Source organism: Thermobia domestica, chromosome 1, assembly GCF_964235325.1.
Source record: "Thermobia domestica chromosome 1, izTheDome1.hap1.1, whole genome shotgun sequence".
In the NCBI taxonomy this organism is placed as follows: Eukaryota; Metazoa; Arthropoda; class Insecta; order Zygentoma; family Lepismatidae; genus Thermobia; species Thermobia domestica.
In genome coordinates, this window is record NC_137454.1 from 298,615,298 (window position 1) to 298,640,640 (window position 25,343).

A 25,343-nucleotide genomic window follows, 5' to 3' on the forward strand; every position below is an offset into this window, starting at 1 on the left:
GAAAGGGCTAAATGGTGTTGAATTGGGTAGAGTTGTATTAACTTTTTCACAGAAAAGGCTGAAAATGCCAGCGTGGCACCAACGGGCCAATGAATGACAAAGGAAGGCTGAATTTGGTACAATTGTACTAAGTGTGACAACACTGAGCTACGCGTAGTGACGTAATACGGATAATTTTGGAGGGGACTTTCAAGTTAACCTGTTAGTTCTCCATGTAAGCAAAATTAATCGAAATTGGGCCAGATCGTTTGTTCGTCTTTGATTGCTAACCATTGACATTTGATAGCTGCACATTATGACGTAATACCCATATTACGAGAATATAGTGTAATGAGTCGCGTACCTTTAAACGTTGATAGATGTTCGCACAAAAACTTTCTCAATTTATAGTTTTTATACTACCAGTATGAATCATGTAACACTTAGGTGAATTGTTGTTGCTCACAAGACTCGAGGAATTTCTAGCCTCGCAGGCAACACTATAGACTGTACACATTGTGTAAAAATTGAATACTTTTTTAACGAAATTATAATACATCACATTTTTAAACAGAAGGTGGAATGATGTAAATTAACATTCAAATTCTTGAGTGATTTTAAATCAAGGGATAATATTGTGAAACCTCTAAAAATATGCGCCATGTTGAATTAAAATCTTTTCATTTTTAAAGCGAAATTTATCACGGAACATATTCTATTTATTCAGGGGACCAGTAACCTCCTTCATATGTAGCATAGGGCTAAATTTTCCACTTATTCTTGGCTGATTTAGTCGCTGATTGCTGGCGATCAAATGACAATCAAACGATTTTGCATAATCCCGATAAACTTTGCTTCTATGTGGGCTAATACGTTGATTTGTATGCCCCTTATAAAATTATGTGTATCACCTAACTCACTATGCATGGCGATCAAACACTACTTTTTACTATCAAACGATCTGACCTAATTCCGATTAATTTTACTTCCATGGAGGTTTAATGGTTAACTTGTTAGCCCCCTACAAAAATATACGTATTAATGTCACTATGCATGGCGGTTGAACTCTGATTGTCGGAGATCAATTACAATCAAATAATCTGGCCCAATTTCCATATTTTTTCCATGGAGCCGCATAAGTTAACTTCGTACAAAATATGCGTATTACGTCTCTATGCGTACTGAACTAACGACGACCAAATCATCTGACAAATTCCGATCAATTTTGCTTCCATGGAGGACTACCAGGACACCTTGTTAATTTCCTTACAATATTATGTGTATTACGTCACTACACATGGCTATTAAATACTGCTTGTTGGCAAACGGAATCAAATTACAATCCAACGATCTTGTCCAATTTTGATTAATGTTGCTTATATGGGGGGTTAACAAGATTGGCCATCAAAGTAATAAAACGACGTTCAAACGATCTGGTCCAATTCCCATAAATTTTTGCTTTCATGAGGCGAAAAAATTAACTTGTTTATTAACTTATTATGTCACTACGTGTGGCGATAAATTGTTGATCATTGGCAATCAAACGATCTGGTCCAATTTCAATTAATTTTGCTACCGTAGAGGGGGTTAAGTCGTTGATTTTCTACAAATTATGCATATTACTCGTACATCACTACTCGTAGCGTAGCGATCCAACGCTCATTGTTGACGATCAAACGATATGGCCTAATTCCGATAAATGTTGCTTCAATGGGAAAGGATATGATCCAATCTCTCAATTCTGCATGTTTAAAGTTAATACTATAGTTTCCTAGTAGTAAATGAAGACTTTCGGACAAAAATCCGTCAAGTCCAAAAAGTCAAAGTGTAAAGGAGATAGCTTCAAAAAGGTTTCTCTTCATCCGATTTTCTTCAAACTTGGCACCTATATACTAGACTGAAAATAAATCGACACGTATTTTTTTTATTTCTTTCGGAAAATAGGTTTAGGGAGGCAAAGGGCCCCTTTTCAAAAAAGGGTCCCCTTGATTAAAGGGGCCACTTTAAAGAAACGAAACTCCGCCGATTCAAAGATGACTTCAAAGTAGGAAATACGGGTTTTGTCGCTTTTGCGAGAAAAGAGTTGCAGGGGCAATACCCCTTTCGCAATGACAAAGGACCCGCACAATCCTTACGGATATTGGATTTCGGTGGAATTACTTGAAACCGTGATATATTGTAGATACCGTGTTCCTGAGAAAAAGTTTTAATGGGCACAACCACAAATCACTAACCGTTTGGCCACTACGAGGCCACTTTTTGGAAGACAGCAGAAGGTAACGTTATTCTGGATTTCGATGGAATTGGTTGAAACCATGATATGTTGTAGATATTGTAATTCTGAAAAAAAAAAGTCTCAACAGTCGCAGCCACCAATCCACGACCGTTTGGCCACTACAGGACCTTTTTTTTTAAAAAAAAAAAAGAAAAAGAGCTGAAGGTAACGGTATTCTAGATTTCGGTGGAATTGCTTGAAACCGTGATATGTTGTAGATATTGTGATCCTGAGAAAAAGTCTAAACAGGCACACGTACCCATCACTGATCGTTTGGCCACTATAGGACCACTTTTTTAAACGAGCAAGAGGTAATGGTATTTTGGATTTCGGTGTAATTGCTTGAAACTCTGATATATTGTAGATATTGTGTTTCTGAGAAATAGTCTCAATGGACACAGCCACCAATCAGTGACCTTTTCATAACTACATGACCACATTTTTTAAAACAGCAGAAAGTAAGGATACTCGTGAATTTTGGTAGAATTGTATGAAACTCTGAAAAGTCCTATCCCACAACCCAAAAAAGGGATGGGGAGAGTAGCGGCCAACATCATTTAAGCATAGACAGCATTCAGATGTTCATCTTGCGGGGCCAAGGAAAACAATGGAAAGCCTAGACAATTTTAATCAGAATTGTCTATTAGCACTTTTTCTCATGATAAGATCTTCAACATATTTCAGTTTTACTCAATCTTACCGAAATCCGGAACATCATTATACTCAGCTGTTTTCAAGAAAGTAACCCCGTAGTGGCTAAACGATTAGTGATTTGCGGTTGTGTCCATTGAGACTTTTTCTCAGGATGATAATATCTACAACACGGTTTCTGTCATTTTGACCGAAATCTAGGATATCACTATCTTCGGCTCAGCTGCTTTCAAAAATGTGGCCTCGTAGTGGCCAAATGATCAGTGATTAGCGGTTGTGCCCATTAAGATCTTTTCTCAGGATCGCAATATGTACAACATATTATAGTTTCAACTATTTTCACCGAAATTCAGAACATCACTATTTTCGCTGTTCTCAAAAAAGTGCACTCATAGTGGCCAAATGGTCAGTGAGTGGTAGTTGTGCCCATTAAGAGTTTTCCTCAGGGTCATAATGTCTACAACATGTCACGGTTTCAGGCAATTCCAGCGAAATCTAGAATGCCGTTACCTTTTGTTTCCACAAAAGCGGACATGTAGTGGCCAATTGCTCAGTGATTGGTGATTGTGCTTATTGAGACATTTTCTCAGGATCACAATATCTACAACATATCGCGGTTTTAGTCATTTTTACCGAAATCCAGAATGTCATTATCTTCGGCTGTTTTAAAAAAGATGACCCTGTAGTGGTCAAACGGTCAGTGATTTGTGGTTGTGCCCATTGAGACTTTTTCTTATAATATCTACAACATATCACGGTTTCAAGCAATTCCACCGAAATCCAATTTTCGTGAGGATTGTGCGGAGTTCTTTGTCATTTCGAAGGGGGCCATTGAACCTGCAACCCTTTTCTCGCAAAAACGACAAACCCGTATTTCCTATTTTCAAGTCATCTTTGCATCGGCAGAGTTTCGTTTCTTTAAAGTGGCCCCTTTAATCAAGGGGATCCTTTTTTTGAAAAGGGGCCTTTTGCCACCCTTAATCTATTTTCCGAGAGAAACAACAACAACAACAAAAATACGTGTCGATTTATTTCCGTTCTAGTACATAAGTGCTAAGTTTGAAGAAAATCGGATGAAGAGAAACCTTTGTGAAGCTATCTCCTTTACACTTTGAGACTTTTTGGACTTGACGGGTTTTTGCCCCAAAGTCTTCAAATGCGACATTGCTGACGTTTTCGGCTCCATGAGGCGTATGTACTTTGGGCCTACGGATATCTTCATTATCCTATCTGTATGCCTTATTGCGTGTCCTGTCTTAGTTTGAATTCAGAGGTAATAGAACGAACTCTTGGTGTGTGGGACAAAAGGTAGTTTAAAGTTTATCTCCAGTTTCATCATAATTCATTGCTTATATTGGTTTTTAATTGTTCTTTTTTTTTGTTTTCACATGGTAAATTAAAAGCCGTAAATTTTCAACTTGATAAATATTACAATATAGTATGGAATAAAATTTCTAAAAACAAATCAACATTTAGATGTGGTTTATTGATATTGCTAAAACAACAACAGGAAAACTCTTTTCCGTATGACAATTTCCTGAGGTCATAGAGTAGTCCTTGAGCTCGAAAGATAAATATTTGTAAGAACCAATCCCTAATGAGGTACATTTGATTCATGAAACAACAGGCAGCACGATAATAGATATTTTGGTAAACATCTTTTTATAATTATCTGAAGTTACACAAACAATTTACACAACACGTAACAACATAGAGTGTACAGAATAGTATGAAAGCACAAAATTAGTTCATGTTTGCACAGATAAACATATACAGAAGAACAATTATTAACATTGTTTACAGTAATAATTAAAATTATATACAACATAATTAGAAGGCAAAATTAGCAATGCTACTATAATTAATCTAAATTCAGCTCAGCCATGGCTGTTGCTATATGATCATCTAATGATGCATCCTCAGGGAGCTTAGGATGACAATATTTCTCCACAAAATAACATGTTCCAGCGATGTCCTGGGGAAACCCTTTAGGAAGGCATTCACGAGGCCGCTCTTCAAACGTGAATCCAGGTGTCTGGATTAGTCATCTGAAAATGAAAATTACATTCCTTCAGTCAACATAAGTTTAAATCCATAATTTGAACATTGTTTCATGAAGTAATCCTAGAGAGCATATACAGTACTTGAACATATACGTATCACAGATACATAAGAAACAGAGAAAGCACACATGAGACGCCCATTTCAGATATTTAACAAACCCACTTAACAGAAGACTTTCTTTCAGAAAATATTTTCCAAGGAGGTAAATTAAATACGTCAGGGGCTGCACTGGAACACTATTTGTTAAAGAACGCCATCTGCCATAAGAATGGCCATGCAATAGAAACTTAATTGATTTTAGTTCCTTGGAGGTCGGTTAACCTACTTCGGGGCGCGAAGTCCCACCTGAAAGTACGCCTGAAAGAAACACTACTTATCAGAGTTTCAGCCAGAATTTAAGAGTGAAAGTGTATTAAATTACTTGGGAATATACAAAATTAAATGTAAAGTGTGTAAACATTCTTTAACGTTTTCTCGATTATAACTATGATTTTAAAAAAATATAGTGAGTGAGGATAGTAAATGTAATTACTTGACTATTGAAGAATTAGTGGACTAACATTGATATCCAAGAATGCTGGAGTAAGCGGGAGAACCTTGAATAACGCACAAACACGAACACAATAGAACTCACATCGCCTGTGATTGAATCTAATATTTCTTGCACAATGATGGGAGTTCTATCAGTACGGATTTCTACTTGAGGATGTATCCTCGTCGCCAAAAGTGCCTTTACATCGCCGTGACGGGTATGTGACCGCGCAGTACTCCAAGGAAGGGATGGTTGCATAAGAAATTGTGATTAATTTTGAACAGTTTTTATTTTGATTATAGAAATAACGTATGTATAAGGAGTAAAGGAACATATTTAAAGCATCAGTACACTGTCATCTCTGAAAAGATTCGTATTTTCAGTTTTTCGTTTATTATCTTCTATGTTCAGTTAATAACTGCTAACAATTGCTACTAGCGCATGTCACTCTTCAGGAATTCACTACGACATGTTCGTAGGACACTTTTCTAAGTCCTAAATGTATGCGTCAATAATTTCTTTCGTCTCACTGTCCTTATTTCAGAATGGAAACTGATTACGCTGAACGTGAATATGTTTCGCTGTCGTAAAGCAAGGTCCGTAATAAATGTAAATAAGCTTCTTCTTATTAAAAAAAAAAACACAGATGTATTTATTGTTTGTATAGCACAATATAATACAGTAACTAAGCAACATGATAATCCTTAACACCAGCAAGATTTTTCCAACGGAGGGGGGAGCAAAAGGCCGATATAGAGTTTTTCGATTTATTGCGCTATATATATTAAGTTAAAATTCATAACATTTGTAATTGATAGCATATATCGTCTTACTTTTTAAAATCGCCACTGTAGCCTATTAGTCAGAACATTCATCTTCAGACATGATATAGAGAGAAGAGAAAGAAAGAGATATGATCAGTAGCGTAACTAATTTTCCTGCGCCAGGGATCGATTAATAATCGATTTACTCATACCCGCCGCCTGCCCCACGCATTTCAGCTGCTGCGTTATATATATGGTTTTATGTCAGAAGGGCAAGACGAAAGGGCGAGGACAGAAAGGCCGGAGTCAAAACAGGAACGATCAAAAGGACCCGCGACATAAGAGCTCAAGGCAAAACGGACCCGCATCAAACGGGCCTGGGTCAGAAAAGGCCGGGTCATAGGAGCGGCCTCTAAAGGCACAAGTGAAAAGGATCCCGCAACAAAAGGGCCCGAGTCAAAAGGACCGGTTTCTAAAGGGCAAGGGTGAAAAGAGCGAAGCAACGAAAAGGCCTGAGTCAAAATGGCCCAGCGTCAAAATTGTACGGGTCAAAATGGATAAAGTTAAAAGGCCCTGTGTCAAAAGAGCCTGGGTCGAAAGGAACCCTCCTCAAAAGGACCCGAATCAAAACGGCCCAGTGTGAAAAAGGTCTGGGTATAAGGGTATCCGCGACAAAAGGGAACGACTCAAAACGGCCCCGCGTCAAAAGAGCTCGTGTCAAAAGTGGCCTGCGACAAAAAGATCGGAGTCAAAATGGACCTGCGTCAATCAGGCCCAAATAAAAAGGGCTCCGCGTGAAAAGAGCCCAGGTCAATAGGGCTCGGATAAAAGAACCCCCCGATAAATGGCCCGGGTTGAAAATATCTCTGCAACAAAAGGGCCCGAGTCAAAAGGACCTGTGTGAAAGGCTCTCCGCGACAGAAGGACCCGAGTCAAAATGGCCCCAAGTCTAAAGGGCCCAGGTTAAATGGGCTTGAGTTAAAAGGGCCCAGCGTCAAAAGAGCCCGGGTCGAAAGGATCCCGCGAGAAAAAACCCGAGTCAAAAGGTTACTACGTCAAACGGAACCGAGAAAAAACGGCCCCGCATTAAAAGAGCGCAAGTCAAAAAGTCTGCAGGTCAAAAGGGCCTAGCGACAAAAGGCCCCGAGTAGAAACGGCCCCGCGTGAAAAGGAGCCGAGTCAAAAGACCCCGCGACAAATGGTCCCTACTTCGAAAGAGGCCGGGTCAAAAGGATGCAACTCAAAAGGGCACGGTTCAAACCAGCCCCGCTAGAAAAACAGCCCGCGTCAAAAGGTCTCCGCGAGAAAAGTACCCGAGTCAAAACGATCCCGCGTGAAAAGGGCCCGGGTCAAAACAGCCCAGTGTGAAATGTCCAGGTCAAAAGTCTCCGCGAAAAAAGAGTCCAAGTCAAAATGACCACACGTCAAAATGGCCCGGGTCGAAAAGGCTTGAGTTAAAAGTTTCCGGGATAAAACGATCAAGCGTGAAAAAGACCTGGGTCAAAATTGTCCCGCGACAAAAAGAACCGAGTCAAAAGGGACCTACGTCAAACGAGCCCGAGTATAAACAGCCCCGCGTCAAGAGAGCCTAGAAAAAATAAAAAAAACATTCGCAATAATGTTACCTCGCCGGATTTGAATGCTTAAGGCACCGGCTGAGAGTTACGCGGCTGAGCGAATGTAAAAAAAGAGCACAGGTCAAAAGGTCTCCTGGTCAAAAGGCCCCGCGAGAAAAGTCTCCGAGTCAAAAGATCTCCGCAACAAAAGGGCCAGAGACACAACGGCCCCGCTACAAATGGATACGAGTCAAAACAGCCCGCGCCAAAAGGGCTTGATGAAAGGGCTCCGCGACAAACGGGCCCTACATTAAAAGAGCCCGGGTCAAAAGGACCCGCCTCTAAAGGACACGGGTGAAAATAGCTCCGCTACTAAAAGGCCAGAGTCAAAACGGCCCCCACGTCAAAATCGCCCGGGTCAAAAGGAATCGAGTTAAAAAAGTCCTGCGTCAAAGCAGACTGGGTCGAAAGAACCCTGCCTCAAAAGGGCTTGAGTCTTACGGCCCAGCATGAAAAAGGTCTGGGCGTAAGTGCTCCGCGACAAAAATGCACGAGTCAAAATGGCCCCGCGTCAAAATTGCCCGGGTCAAAAGGAATCGAGTTAAAAGAGTCCTGCGTCAAAGCAGACTGGGTCGAAAGAATCCTACCTCAAAAGGGCCCGAGTCTTACGGCCGAGCATGGAAAAGGTCTGGGCGTAAGTGCTCCGCGACAAAAATGCACGAGTCAAAATGGCCCCGCGTCAACGTTACCCGGTAAATACGGTTTCACGTGCAAAAAGCCTGAGATCAAAGTAAGAGTGAAAATCAGGTACGCACGAGGGGATAATATCCCCTTCGTAAGTTGAAGTGATTGTGCCAAAGAAGGAGAAACATCTCTAGTTATTATTAACAAATAGTAAATTTGAATGGTGATATTAATTTTGTTAATTGTTCTGCAACAATCTCTATCGCTTCTCCATCAAAGTTCGCTTGCTCTTTCGACTTTCTGAATCAAACCTTATCTATTATTGACTTTCCCCTTAGGTCTAAAATTCCATTTCCACCCCTGGATCAAAGTATAGAATGAAAAATATTCTGTGGAAAAGATTAGTTTAATGTTGCTCTGAGAAGACATATGTGGATCTCTATACAGGGCATTGGGACAGAACAATAATATAGAGTTTTTCGACTTATTGCCCTATATATATTAAAAGTCATAGTTTATCATTGATAGCGTATATCCTCATACTTTTTAAAATTGCCACAGTAGCCTATTAGTCAGAACATACATCTCCAGATATAATGTAAAGAGAAGAGAAGGAAGGAGATATGCCCAGTGGCCTAACTAGTTTTACTGTGCCCTGGATCGACTCATTCCATTGGTGATCGATTTGCTCATACCCTCCTGCCCCACGCATTTCAGCTGCTGCGTTATATATATATATACAAGGTTTGTCCGGAAAGTAATAGGACTGAGTCGATTTAAAAAATATATATTGAGCCAATCGTTACAATTCTTTGAAAACTTTCAAAATGGGCTCCTTCTGTGTCGATGTAGCGCTGCGAGTGCGATTTCCGAGCGTTGAAGGCGTCACGGAAGTCATTTGGATTTGCTCATTCTTCTCTTTTTGGGCGAGGAGACGCCGGCGTGTGCCACTGGGAAGATTGCCTCTTTGTCTCGGGATCATACTCAAAGATCCACGATTCGTCACCTGTGATTAGTTTTTTCAAAAATTGGGGGTCACTTTCACATATGTTCAAATTTTCTTGGCACAATTCCACTCGTCGCAATTTCTGGTCGTCAGTGAGCACTTTTGGGACAAACTTCGCGAACACCTTGCGCATGTTCAAATGCTCCGTCACAATTTCATGAACCACAGTTTTTGGTAAATTTAACATCTGGGAAATGAAACGAATACTTAGTCGACGGTCTGAGTTCAAAACTTCGCGCACACGAGTCACATTGTCGGTGTTTGTCGAAGTCGAAGGTTTTCCAGCACGGTCTTCATCGGCGGCCTCTTCCCGGCAATCCGAAAAGGCCTTGTGCCACCGAAGCACACCACTTCTTGCTAAAGCATCATCTGGGTAAGCCTGCTTGATCATATCAAACGTCTCTGTCGCAGATTTACCGAGTTTAACACAGAATTTAATCGCGTACCTCTGCTCTAACGAACGCTGCATTTTCGGCTTGCACCACTCACAGAAACACGTAGCGCGAAAAAGCCTGTCCTGACTCTCCGTGTGCTCGGAGACAACTGACCAGCCGATCGTTCGTTAGCTAGGAACGCCCTCTACTGGATTCAGTCAGTGCGCGCACGCTCCGAAGTACAGTCATGGCGAAATAAAATCAGTCCTATTACTTCCCGGACAAACCCTGTATATATATATACAAGTATACAAAGTTACGGAGTATTTTTCTAACAGTATACAAAGTTATTTTTATTAAGAAATCTAAGTTTTTACTTATCTTTTTCCTAAGTTATCACTACATACTTAACTCGTAACTACTATCGAGGGGGATCAAATTTGACCTCCGCAAACACATTTCTAGCTGTGGACAATATATATACTTCACTGAGGTTTCAGTCGTCTATTCTCAGTTGACCTTGCTAGGGGCCCGCGGTGGCTCAGTGATAGAGTATTCACCTCTGGTGCATGGGGTCCTGGGTTTGATCCCAGCCCGCGCAAAGTGAACCTTGTGCTGGATAAACACTGTGTGCGTGGGTTTTCTCGGGGTTCTCCAATTTCGTCCCACTTTCTTCATTCCACCATTTCTCATTATCCTCCTTTAGCCTAGCCGGCATAATCGTGGGTCGTAAAACTTAACGGTTGCATTTTTTCAGTTGATCTTGATATTTCGTAGCGACTTGTTGTTCGTGTCCATGCACTTTGTTGTTTCGATAGTTTCGGACCTCTGGGGTCGAAATTTTCCCCAGGATAGTACTTGCGCTATACGTTTCCTGCATTACATTTTTTCTGTGGTTTTCTTGGGGAGTGTTACGGAGATGTGTGCAGAACTCGGAACTGGCAGATTTTGCAGAAGGTGGTTTCTTGCAATTTTCTATAGAATACTGGACGTTGCATGCTTAAATAGCCTTGTTTTTTTTACCATCTTTCCAACGAACCAAGAAGACTTCAGAGACGAGACTTCATGAGGAGTATTACGATGACTCTTGCTCAAGATCACCTAAAAGTAAGGGGCGAATGCGGGACACTTTCTCGTAGGCTTCGGCAGTCATTGTTACGACTAACTGATAGGAACATCAATGAAGACTGTCCGCAAACAAATTCTCCAGCTAAAAGAAGGAGATGTGCTATTTGTCCTCGAATTGATGACATAAAACGTTCTTGGATTTGTTCTATGTGCAACCGAAATGTGCATAAGGGTCAATAAAGAAAAATCACTATATGTACTGACTGTCAGTAGAAGAACTAAAATGTCTATATTTGTTCTGTGTCTAATGGATATGTGATTAAGACACATTTAGGGGTCGTCCACATATTACGTAACGCGGCAAGGAGGGAAGGGGGTTCGGCCTTGCGTTATGAAGAGTGATAAGGGGGAGGAGGGGCTTTACTGCCGTGTCGTGACAAAACGCTGTAACTTTGGCGAAGAAGTTTTGCGAAAATGAGCCTTAAAGTTTTCATCCGAAAATGTGATCTGTATCGTGTAGAAATAGTGTATCTTGACTTTGGAAACACGTGTTTACATGTAATGTTACGTAAATGCATGTTGTGTGATTAAATTTGGTGAAAATTGATTGGTTGACCATTATTGCCTAGTTACACTGGTTCTACACGATACAGATCACATTTTCGGATGAAAACTTTAAGGCTCATTTTCGCAAAACTTCTTCGCCAAAGTTACAGCGTTTTGTCACGACACGGCAGTTTAGGTCTTCGCTACGTAACAGTTTTTCTGCTGTATTTTTTTATTTTTATTCTCAGATTTATATGCAATCTTTTAAACAAATAATTTTATTGTTTTTTTCTTTTTTATAAATTAGCTAGAATACCCGTTTTTCATACGGGGAGAATACGTTTCATTTTGGATATATAAAGCACCAAAACTGTCACCATCAACTTACGGACTCCAAAAACTATGGATTCGACACAAATATCGGTCATATTCGATCACTTTTATATATCTCCCCTTCCCCAAGTTGCATGGCCAAATTTTAATTTAAACGACATCGAAAGTGTTACTGTTCATCTCAGCGACCCCTAACATCATGGTCTCGACTCTAATATCAGTCATTTTCGAACATTTTGTATATGTCATCCTCCACTTTACCCAAGTTGCGGGGTGAATTTGGATTTAAACTGTATCGAAAGTCACTGTTTATCTCAGCGACGCCGAAATTTATGCATTTGACACTAACATCGTTCATTTTCAATCATTTTTTATATATTCCCCCTCCCCCAAGTTGCACCTTCAAAGTAAAATGATAAAAAACATCCCAGGTCAGAACTTCATCTATGTTGAAAATTTGAACGAGATCGGTCGGGTGGTTAAGAGTTATTAAGTTACAAACATAGTCACTTTCATTTATATATATATATATATATATATATATATATATACGAGGGTTGGAACTTAAATAGTGGCAACACTGCTGTGGAGACACTATGCAATGAAATGTACTAGTGGCGCTGATAGCGCACGTTGTTGACATATCTACCTAACCTCAGAGCAAATAGACTCGCCCGTCCCACGTCACTGGCAGGCGCACAAGCGAGGGAAGCACAAATCACTTGTGAGCAAGCGGTCTAACGTAAAGGTGTCAAATTCGCTAGTGGACAGTGATCCACACCTGACGACTAGTGAGTTCGTCCACGAAACCGGATTAGCGCGTAAGACTGTGCTTTGCATTCTGAAGGAACGCCTGGGCATGCGGAAAACTGCATCACAATGGGTTCCGCATGAGTTGATGGAAATGCAAAAATGGATGCGTTACGACGCTGCTCAGACGCGCTTGGAGCGGTATGAGCGCGAAGGCGAGGCTTTCTTACGCCGTATCATAACACTGGATGAAACATGGACCAGATCTTACGAGCCAACACTGAAACGCCAATCCAACGAATGGCGTCATTATTGGTCGCCGCGAAAGTCGAAAGTGCGTCAGAGCCCCAGTGTGGTGAAACTTATGGTGTGTTATCCTAACGCATTACGTTCCTCCAGGGCAGACCGTCAATGCCCTAATCCGGTTTCATGGGCGAGCTCACGAATCGTCAGGCGTCGATCACTGTTCACTAACGCGGCAACAGCTTGCACTTCTTCTTCAGAGACGCTAGGACGACCTGCCCGATGCATGTCCGCCACAGTTTGCCGACCTTCGTTAAAGGTTTTTACCCACCGTGCCACTGTTCTGTACGGCAATGCCGATTCCCCACACGCCTCTTGAAGCCCTTGATGACACTGTCGTGCTGTACGACCTCTGGCACATTCAATCTTGATCCAACTCCGTTGCTTGTAGTGACACCTTTACGTTTGACCGCTCGCTCACAAGTGACTGTGCTTCCCTCGCTTGTGAGCCTGCCGGTGACGTGGGACGGGCGAGTCTACTTGCTCAGAGGTTAGGTAGGTATGTTAACAACGTGCGCTATCAGCGCCACTAGTACATTTCATTGCATAGTGTCTCCACAGCAGTGTTGCCACTATTTAAGTTCCAACCCTCGTATATATATATATATATATATATATATATATATATATATATATATATATATATCGATATAGATAAATAAATATTCCTATTGTTTTGGAAAATTGCGAACTATAGCCTATATAAATTGAATCATACAGAAGAGATTCGAAGACGCACTAGACACTAGCGTAAATGGTGGCGAATCCTGCATGTATTACAATACAATAAAACTCCGTTTTGTGGCTATCGCAGCATTGGATTTAGAGAACACGCTTTTCCGGAGTTAGTTGTTAGTGATCGTAACCACCGCCTGAAAATGCCCTCATGTTCCCACTAGTATTGCTATTTCTGAGAATGTTATCTGAAACCTTTGATTTGAATCATTACTCACTCTATTCTTCTAAGGGGTTTTGCATAGGAAACAGAAGAAATTCTTTTTCGTGAAATTATATTTTCCGCGATGGAACGATCCAGGATTTGTAGATCAAAATAAGATATTAAAAAACCTAATTCGTCGGATATTATCTCGTACTAAATTTTTGATTTTTGAATTTGAATATTTCTGAAGAAATTGAGTTTATTCGCATTCTCGCACTGATTTAGGACAAGAAGAATATGAAAAGAGGTAAACTGAAGTCCTAAGTCCAAAAAAGATGCTCGAGAGCTTCTTCACAAACGAGATGTCCCTGCTTCTTCACATGCGCAGCCACTTTGAACCTGTGGTCGACGTGGAAGGCAACTTTGCATCGTCGAAAGTGGCGAATTTCAAATGCACGAAGCATCCTGGATCCCTGAAAAAGAGATCGATGTTAGTTCTTCAGATCCTGTTCCACCTTCATCTTCCTTGTCAGTACGAGGGTCACTACGAAAGTTTTCAGATGTGAAATAACTTACTTAAAATCAATTTAACACTTACATTTTCTCAAAGTATTCACCATTACACTGTACACACTTTTGCATCCTCGAAAGCTACTTTTGGAAGCAGTGTTGCGAGCCTTTTTCTTCAAGTGTTGAAAGTTCGTTCTCGTAAGCCACTACAGCTTCTTCAGGGCTGCAAAATCTCTTCCCACGCAAGCGATCTTTGATCCTGGGGAACAGAAAAAAATCACACGGGGCCAGGTCAGGGCTATACGTCGAATGAGACATAAGTTTGACCTCCCTAGCTTCTAAAATCTGAATTGTGATATTGACCGTGTGTGCGGACGCGTTGTCATGATGAAGCAGGATCCCACGCAATCCAGTTCTTGGACGCCGTTCCCGAAGCTTCTGGAACACTTTTGTTAGGCAAACAGTAGTGTACCATTGAGCAGTTGTCCTTTGTTCTTCAAGTGGAACAGTTGCAACATGGCCAGATTTGGAGAAGAAAGTTGCGACCATATTCTTCCCCAAACTTCGCGGTCGTTTCACTTTCGTGGGTGGATTTTCGTCTGGAAAGATCCAAACTGTAGACTGGCGTTTATTTTCAGAGTCAAATTGATAGATCCAAGTCTCATCACCAGTAACAATGTCAGAGACGCGTCGAGAATTGCCTCCATCAAATCTTGCAAGCATTTCTTCACACCATTACACACGCATGCGCTTCTGCTGTTCAGTCAAAGTGTGAGGCACCCAACGAGATGAAACCTTCATGAACCGAAGATGAACATGAAGAATTTTTGTTACTGCTGGCGATCCAATGTTCACTGTATCCAATCCAATGGCGATCCAATGGCGATTCAATGTCGTTGAAAGTTGTTCAAGGATTTTCTCGAATCATTTGTTCCACAGCGGCAATGTTTTCATCTGACACAGCTTTTGCAGGACGTTCAGCTCTCTCTCCATCTTTAAGCGATGTCCGGCCTCTTCTGAATTCACCAAACCACAGAAAAATTGTAGCACGGGAATTAGCAAGGACCCCAAATGCCCCCTGAAAACGGTCAAGGCTTTGTGTTTCGTTCAAACCACTTTTGAAATCGTAAAGGATCATTGCCCGAAAAGGTTCCCTTTCGAGCTCCATTCTAGACAGCCGAATACTGCTCACATCAACAAACAAGTGAAGGCGATACGCCGTTGAAACCTGCTTCGCTTCTTTGCTCTGGATACCACTACCGAACGCAATTGTTGGAATTCAAATACTGTGCCACAACAATGCGTATCTCAAAACTTTCGTAGTGACCCTCGTTGTCATCATCTGACCGAAAAGGATAGGTGTGATCTCCTTGGGAAACGACAGTATGCAGTTTTGAAGAATTAGGACTGTTAATTAAGCAATCTTATGGGGTTAAAATATTATTACCATCCTACCATTTTCTAATACGTACCGGTACTTTGATTTATTAGTTAAAAATACTACAAATATATTCAGAAAAAGAGCATTTTGTAATAAAATTTCTGCTATTAAAAATAGTTTTTATTATAATAACTCCCAAAATAAGGAAAATTGGTGAGAAAACAAAAATCCAAAAGTGTTACGCAACGAACGGGGGAGGGGTTTAGCCTTGCATTACGAAGTGTGACAAGGGGGAGGGAGAGGATAAAAATTGGTCAAAAGTAGCGTTACGTAATATGTGGACGGCCCCTTAAGACTAATCATTGTGTGTATTGGTAGGTAGCCGTAGCCAGCCCAAAAATATGAGGGGGCGGTAGAAGTTAGGGGGCCGATCCAACCATATTATAGTTCATCATTATAGTATAGCAGTTCATTTGCAAGCCTACCGTGAATATTTTAGGGGGCATACGCAGGGTGGGTCCTGGGGGTCCGCCCCCCGAAATCCCGACTTTAAAAAAATGTAATCTACTTTTAGGGGCAATTTTAGAAATTTTCATATAATTTAGTCTCAAATTGTATTTGAACCCCTCCAAAACGCTTTACGCCCCTCCCGAAATTATTTTCTGGGTACGTCCCTGTTAGGGGGAACAATAAAACTTTAGGGGGGCCCGGCACCCCAGTTCCCCTGTGGATACGGGCCTGCAGCCAAGCAACTAATCAAACACAAAAGCATCAATTGTCAGCTTTTTGAATGAGAAGTTACATTTTCTCAACACTAATAATTGAATGCTTTTTTACATAAAAATAAGTTTATTTTCATACTTTATTTTCGGATAACAAAAAACTTTATTTCATTTAAGTATGTTCTTTCGCTTCGTAATAATCTATTACCAAAAGACCATTAGTCAAAAATATTTTGAAAATATCTTTTGTCCCCAAAACTAGTTAAGTCCATTAAAGTATAGCACTAGTAAACGGTCCACAATCAACTGCCAATGGTAACACGTATTAACATATTTTAATTTCAAAACAAATAATGGTGTTAAATCTAACCTCACGACAGTACTTATGCAGTATAAAAATAAGGATATTAGTAAAGAGTTAATATGAATTATGTTAATAGGAAATTAAATTAAAAATAGTTTACTCTACATAATCTAATTTAAGAAAAATAATGATAATAATAAAATAAAATAATGCAATAATAAAAAGATGGTAATAAAAATTTTTTTATTGTAATCCTGGATTCTCTCGTGTTGAACAACATGGCTTTCCTCAATGCAGCCTCCAGAAGGGCGATAAATACGTATTATGAAGCACTCCAGTTCACATTTTTGGTTAGCCAACCACATATCAAGAAATGTCTCAAATTTATTTTTCAGACCTGCCCCCCCCCCCCTCAAAACTTCCTGGATCTGTCCGTGATATCGGTTGTTGCCAATTAACTGATAATAGTCATAGCGTACCTTTTGAAATGTTTTCAAACGCTCTTTGCATAAGGAACAGTTTTCCGTATTCTTTATTTTTTCTTTGCTTTTCTTTTCTTTTTTCGCCCTTTTACTGTGCTGGAAAGGGACTCCATGAGCAGTGTTTGGCACACGACCCACTCGGGAGAGTAATGCTCCCAGAAGTACGTTTTTTTCGCGCGCTAATCTAGCCAGCTGTTCTAAACGCTATCCTAGCCAGTTGTTTTAAGTTGGTCACAAAATTTATATCATGGAGTACAAGGGGAACAAAACGAGCCCTGCGGGGTTTCTATCCCGTTCCTACTACTACTACTACTTATCTGCACAAAAGTAAGTAAATCACTTTTTTGAATATTATTTTCATATTATTTTAATTTAAAAAGTGTTATAAAAATATTTTAAAAATAAATCCTCGAGCCGGGTTTGAACTCACGCCAAAAGGGACTTTCATTAGTAGCATATAGCGCTAGCCCTCTCGGCCACGAAGACTGACAACAACAATTATTTGATTTCTGCTATTTAAATGCAACGTGGCAAGAAATTGATAACACCAACCAATCAGAACTGTTTTTCTCGTTCGTACTTCCGAGAGCATTACTCTCCTGATCTAGTCCTTTTGGCACAAGCTATGTGCGAGCAGCTCTGAAGTTGAATGTTTTCAAGGCCAAGGCCACCAACACATTTTGATAAGTACACTGTCGCGTGATTCACCCTTAGGGAGTGAGTATGCCACAGCAGTTGCATTGTGTTTCCGTATGATACTGAGATATTTCTTTGGCAGGAAAATAGTTTTGTATGGAACCAAAGACGACTGAATATAAAAACATTTAAAAGGTATACTCTGCCTGCAAGAGTTACATGGCGGGCTTTACTTTGATGAATAAGGACAACCACTACCACAGTGCATGTTGTGGCACGAAAGTTGTAGCCTACGTGTCTGCCATGAGTTGGTCTGTGTTTGCACACATCAGGCTTGACTTTCGTTTGTTGAGTACAGCACCTGAAATCCATTCATAATTCGATATGAAGGTTTCAACAAGTGACAGTTCTTGTGGATTGTTAACATGTTTTAGCTACTAAATGAGTGTCTTCATTATTCGATTTAAAAAGAACAAATAAAGCTTTTTACTTTGTGTTTTCTGTTTTCCAAGCCTAGAAGCATTGTAGAATACGTTAAGTATGGTTTCACGCCTTTCTGCGTCGAGACATAGGAAGTGATGACGTCAAAACTTTAAAAAATATTTTTTTACTAGGCCGATATTTATTTCTTATTTCTTTTTTATTTTTTGGCGGATTTCCTTTTGCAACTAGAAGATTGAAATTTTGCACAAACATGCAGTCCACCGAACAAAATTTATCAGATTTTTTCAGGTGATCTCTGCGTTAACACTGGAGGTCCATAGGGGCAAAAAGGTAAAAAAATATTTTTAATCAAAAAATCTCTTTTTTTTTCGCGATTTTCACGCCTTAGATACACGATGGAGACATGTGAATGGTATCGTTTGAAAGCCAGTTCTGAAGAGAATTATGTACGACCCACGATTCTAGGATAAATAGGGATGTCTCAAGGAAACTTCTACACAAGATCCTGTTTTATACGGGAATCTGGGGTATTATGGATATATATATATGGCAGGCTTAGTTTTGCACTTAGAAGATTGAAATTTGGACAAATATTCACTCCACCGAATAGTATTTATCAGATTTCTTTCAGATCTCTGCGTTAAAACAGAGGGGTCCAGAGCGGCAAAATTTTAAAAGGATATTTTGATGAAAAATTTCTTTCTTCGCGATTTTCCCGCGTTAGATACATGATAGAGACATGTGAATAATACCGTTTGAAAGGTAGTTCTATTCTCAAGAGAATGATGGCAAACCATGATCCTAGAATAAACACGGATGTCTCAGGAAATTTTTTACCTGCCATCAGGGTCTTTTGCGGTAGTCTGGGGCACTGTGGGGATTACTGATAAATGAAATACTTTTCCTGCCCTTACTATTCAAGATAGAAAATTGAAATTTTGTACACACATATAGTATTTTGCAGTTGATTTTAAGATGTCTACGTTTACACGGGGCTCCAAAGGGACTAAAAAAATTTAAAAATCAGAAAAAATTCTGATTTCACTCAAAATTTCTCACTTCAGGGACAAAATAGGGAAGTGTAAATGGTACACTCCGATTCAAAAACATTGCGACAGCTAACGCCGTGCAAACTTTGTTTAACAAATGGTGTAGTGTTTCTTTCTGAGAACGACAACACGAAAAGTTCATACTGCAGATCAATGATGTCTTTGGAATGTCCTGGTAATTCCCTTGCCCTTTCCCAACCAACATTCGTAAATCGTCTCTATCATGATACAGGTGTTTGCTTTCATATTCTTACGTAATGTTTGTCTAGTATGATAAGTCGATTCTTCACAATCACATTGTAAAAATATTAACTTTGACGTGAATAAGATTTGAACCTATGTTAGATAGCTGTATTATGCATAAAGCCACTGCGTTACCCGAACACTTTCATGCCACCTGAAATTAGAAGCCAAATATTACTTACTTTAGGTGTGATCTTTGGAACGAATTAAAGTGCACAACGAAATTGATTTATTCGACGGCCTAGAGAGAAATTAGTGCCCACTAATAAATGAAGGAAATGCATACAATCCAGGAAAAATTACAGAAATAAAACATATTTTCAGTAATTTCGTCGTGCAAGTTCAAAAGTACGGGAATAATAATAATAATAATAATAATAATAATAATAATAATAATAATAATAATAATAATAATAATAATAATAATAATAATAATAATAATAATAAATGTGTACATTCACACTATAGTAGTCTATTATTATTATTATTATTATTATTATTATTATTATTATTATTATTATTATTATTATTATTATTATTATTATTAGCATCAATTACCCGCTTCATTGGGTTAAATTGAGAAAAAATATTAATATGGTCCGTTACTCAGTCACTGTTTCGTGTTACTAAAGCCCTCTTTGATATCGGCCATTTTGCGTTGTGTTTTTTATATCCTCTCCCATCCCTATGTTGTGGAGCACGGCATCTGCAGTGTCATTGTTGATCTCAGCGAGCCGGAAAACTGTGAATTCGACACTGATATTGGTTATTTCGATCATTTTTATGTCTCTCCCTCCTCCCACTAGAGGAACTGAATTTGGGTTTAAACAGCATCAGATGTGTCACTATTAATCTCAGCGAATCCAAAAATTACAGATACACCACTTATACCAGTAATTTTTCGTTCTTTGTTAAATGTCGCTCCTCCTCTTCATCTCTTTAGTACCAACGTCCAAGTGATATGACAGAAACCGTCTCAGGTTCGAACTTCATCTAGGTTGAAAATTTGATCGTGATGGATCATTTGTTTCGCGAGTTATCAACTTTTATTTACACTTTTTTAACTTCTCCCTCTCCACAACCCTAAGCTATATCGTCAAAGTAAATAGATAAATGCTATCTTAGGCCCGAACCTGATCTGTGTTGAAAATTTAATTGAGATCGGTCGGGTGGTTCAAGAGTGATGAAGTCACAAAGACAGCCACTTTCATTTTCAGTTTTTTTTTTACATGTTCCTCCCTCTCACCGGCCCCTACGTTGCACCGTCAAACTGAAAGGACAAACGTAGTCCCAGATCCGAACCTTATCTATGTTGAAAGCTTTATAGAGATCAGTTGGGTGGTTCAAGAGATTAGGAGCCACACACATAGTTACTTTCAATTTTATAATATAGGTTATTATTATTATTATTATTATTATTATTATTATTATTATTATTATTATTATTATTATTATTATTATTATTATTATTATTATTATTTGCTTACTTTTGAACTTGCACGGAGAACTTACTGCAAAATATGTTTTAATTTCACATTCTTTCCTCGATTGCTCGATTGTAATTTTTTTTTATCAGTGGGCACTTATTTCTCTCTAGGCCGTCGAACAAATCAATTTTGTTGTGCACTTTGTTGCAAATAACGTTACAGGAAAAAGCCGATTCGTTCCAAAGATCAGGGCTAAAGAAAGTAATATTCGGCTTGAAATTTTAGATGGCATGATAGTGTAGGGGTAACGCAATGGCCTTATGAATAATATTGCTATCTACGAGAACCATCCAGAAAGTGATACCCGTTTGCGCCGCTTGAAGCGCTGACGACTCGGAAAGCCGCTGGGCAAGGTCATAACGCGTCAGTGGCTTGTCTGCCTGCTCTGTGCGAGGTTGCGTGATGCTAGCAGTGCCTGTGTTATGTTTGTGCTCATTTATAATGATTAAACGAATTGAGAACCCCGCCAGTTGTGAAGTGAGGGCCGTGATTAAATTTCTTAATGAACGAAACGTTCGACCTTGTGAAATTCATCCCCAATTAAAGGAGGTGTATGGAGACAATGCGATGGACGAGTCGTCTGTTCGGCGCTGGTGTCGCAACTTCAACCTGGGGAGGGGGAGTACACACGACGAGGAGCGTTCAGGGAGACCATCTGTCATTACAGACGAACTGCTGAGGTCAGTAGACGAATGAGTGAGGAACGATCGGCGCGTCACAATTGATGAACTCTGTGAAAATTTTCCTAATGTGTCTCGACTTTCTGGCGGGAAAAAGATTTGACAGTGATGACAAACTTAAAGAAGGCGTGACTTCGTATCTCAATACGCTGGTGGCGGAGGACTATGACGCTGGAATACAAAAACTCGTCACACGGTATAACAAATGCCTAAATTTGCTTGGTGATTATGTGGAGAAGTAGTGTAAAGTATGTTCTTTCCAATCAAAATCTGTATATTTGTTAATATGTACTGCTGTGTCTTTATTGCACAAACGGGTACCAATTTCCGGATGACCCTCGTAGCATAGTGATTGTGAAGAATCGACTTATCATACTGGGCAGGCAATACATAACAATGTGAAAGCAAACACCTGTATCATGATAGAGACGATTTACGAATGTTGGATGGGAAAGAGGACAGGAATTACCAGGACATTCCAAAGACATCATTGATCTGCAGTATGCAATTTTCGTGTTATCGTTCTCGGAAAGAAACATTACACCATTTGTTAAACAAAGTTTGGCTAAAGCAATCGGTGATGTAGTGGTAACGTGTCAGACTTCCAAATGAAAAATCTTGGTTCGATACTCCATCAGGTAGTATGATTTTTTCGCATAAAATAATGGCTGCAAACAGAGACTCATCTCCTGATGGAGAACTTACAAGGCATCACTAGCGATAGTTCGAGTAAATAGTGTGTGCGTTCTATATCATACACTGCAATAGTAAGTATGCTTCATATTTATATTCGTCCCGTCCCTCTCTCTTTCTTTCTTGACGTTTCCCTGTCTTTGCATCTTTCACTTCTCTAGCTCTCTCCCTCTCACACATGCATGCAGTTCATATTCCAAAGTTAAAACGGAGCAGAAGCCTGGTCCGGGGAATCTAATTAACTGTTAACGTCGGCGTCGTGTTTTTCGTGCTCTGGGGATAACATCAACGGCTTTACTCATATCTGACAGAAATACTGTTTAAACGCAAGGAAATAAGTAAAATCTCTTTTTTATCCTCTGGGTTACCGAATCTCAGTCGAATTACTGGTTCACTACGGATTTAAATTCCTCGATCCAGTGGTGGTCTATAACCTAACCAACATCATACGACTGAAACGATGATGCGTATGAGCTCTTAGCGTGTTCTTTCTCTCTGTGCAAATTACGTTATATTCGGAAGAGATGAAATCAATGCTGGATGTTCGGAACAGATAACTCTTCGGAAAAGACTAGAAAATAGTACCTCTCTGGTTATTTGAAAACAAAATTTTATTTTACTAGTTCGACACAATATTTGTTCCCGTCCTATAATTCAATGTGTTTTATTAACGTTGAAATTTGAAAGATGCTACATCTATGAGAAACATGAACTTTTCCTTTCCAACATTTGTAGCTTTCCATTACGATACAGTTTGAACTTTTAATATAGGTTATATCTGATAGATATTTAGCAATAAAATAGCACTCTTCAATTTTCTCTTTTTTCTTTCTTTCTCTTTTCTTTTCGTTTCGTTTCGTTCAGTTCGCATTAGTAGTCTGAAATGGAAGATATGACCAACGCTCTCTACTGGGTATATTAGAATGTATTTTGGATCATTACGTCCAACGAACACTACCGAATTTGCAGTCGAATCACGCGGAAACAAAGCATGTGTGTTAAACCTTTGACATTATCCTAGATGTATCTCGGAGATCTACAGTTCTACTTGAAATTGAGTATGCTATCCATTATGAAAGTAACGTAATAAATATTTAAAGGATCGTCTATATATCCGAAAAGTTCTGAAAAACTATGTAAAAACAAACATTATTTCTATATTACTGTTGGATTTCTGCAAACGGAACTTTATAATGTTAGGTTATTTTCTTACTACGTTTGAATTCCACAGTTTTATCTGTTCTCCCGTTACTTTTTCTTCTTCTCCTCTCCTTTCCTCTTCTCTCTCTCTCTCTTTCTCTCTCTGCTCATTTCTGAATCTCTGTGTAATAGACATTCATTGGTTTCAATTTTTCATTATGGGTGTTTCAGTTTCTCCCTACATCAACCTATGAATCTTGTTTCGTCTCTTTTTTGTTATTTCTTTTTATCTATACTAATACATTTATAGTTTGAAATAAGAATTGCGCTCATGTTGTTAGCTAATTTTAGTATGGAAGAGAAGAAAGGAGGTGAGAGAGGGGTCTCTTTACCTGACACGACTATGTGATAAGAAGATGTATATTTGGTGGCCTAACTGCACGGCGTTAGCTGTCGCAATGTTTTATGCGGAGTTTACCATTTAAAAGGCTGCTGTATTGTGATAAAACGAGACCTGAAGTATGATCATACGATAAATAGGGATGATGCTGATGTCACTTTACTGAATGTCTGTAATTTACTTTTAAACATCGGACACCCTGTAAAACAGAGCATACTCTGTCCCAAACAGATGATGTGTCACAAACGAGTTCACATTCTCATTTGTAGGAATATTAAGATATAAGTTAGTCTAAAAACATAACCTTTTATATTTAATAATATTGTGTGATATGCAATATGGCGGAATTCAAGATCGGTTCGAAGGTGACTCCACTCCAAGTCAATGCAATAATGCCAATTGTAACATTTTTTGCCTCCATCCACGCACGTCGTTATTATTGTTCTGTCCCAATACTTTTCACTAACCATGTATACAGCTCCACATGTGCCTTCTGACTGCAAAATTAAACTAATCGCTTTCACAGAATATTTTTCATACTATACTTTGATCTAGGGCTAGAAATCGAATTTTAGAACTAAGGGGAAAATGAATAATATATAAAGTAACGAGAACACAGACTCCGAAAGACGGGAGTGCAACCTTACTTTAATGGAGAATGACTTAAGTAATAGCATTTGTTGCAGAACAATCAACAACCAAACAAAACTTATATCACCATTCAAATTTCCTATTTGCTACTAGTAACTACAGATATTTTTCCTTCTTTTGCACAAAACCATCAACTTACCAAAGGGACAATATACACTTGTGCATGCTCGATTTCCTCTCGTGCTTTGATCTCAGGCTTTTTAGCCGTGGAACCGGGCCCTTTTGACGCGGGGCCTTTTTCAGTCGGGACTATTTTACGCGTGGCACTTTCGACTCAAACGGTATTGGTGCGCGGCCGTTTTGACTCCGGACCTTTTGACCAGGGCACTTTTGAAACACCGCCCTTTTGACGCGGGCTCATTTGTCGCCGAATCCTTACTCGGGCTCTTTCTACTCGGGGCCGTTTTGACTTGGACCCTTTTGACTCGGCCCCTTTGGTCGCCGAGCCCTTTAGACGCGGGACCGTTTTTGACTAGGGCAGTTTTGTCATGGGGCCCTTTCGCCCGGGGCTCTTTTGACTCGGGCATTTCGGTCCTCGCCCTTCTGGCATAGAATATATATTCACCAGCTGAAATGCGTTGGGCAGGGGGAAGTTATGAGTAAATAGATGTTCAACGATCCAGGGCACAGTAAAAATACTTACGTAAGTGGTCATATATCTTTCTTTCTCCTGATTTCCACTCTTGATCTCAGGCTCTTTAGCCGTGGAATTGTATTTACCGAGCCTTTTATCCCGGGGTCCTTTTGACGCGGGGC

The 25,343-nt window shown here is 39.6% G+C and overlaps 1 protein-coding gene across 1 annotated transcript in view; it reads right to left on the reverse strand.

The window, feature by feature from the left end:
• Nucleotides 1–4,085: 4,085 nt before the first annotated feature.
• Nucleotides 4,086–25,343, reverse strand: part of LOC145667722 (head-specific guanylate cyclase-like) — a 649,486-nt gene continuing 628,228 nt past the window's right edge. The window contains exon 10 of the mRNA XM_081735178.1: nucleotides 4,086–4,953. Within this exon, the coding sequence (XP_081591304.1) occupies nucleotides 4,950–4,953 (4 nt within the window). The 3' untranslated portion in view covers nucleotides 4,086–4,949. The remainder of the gene's footprint in view (nucleotides 4,954–25,343) is intronic.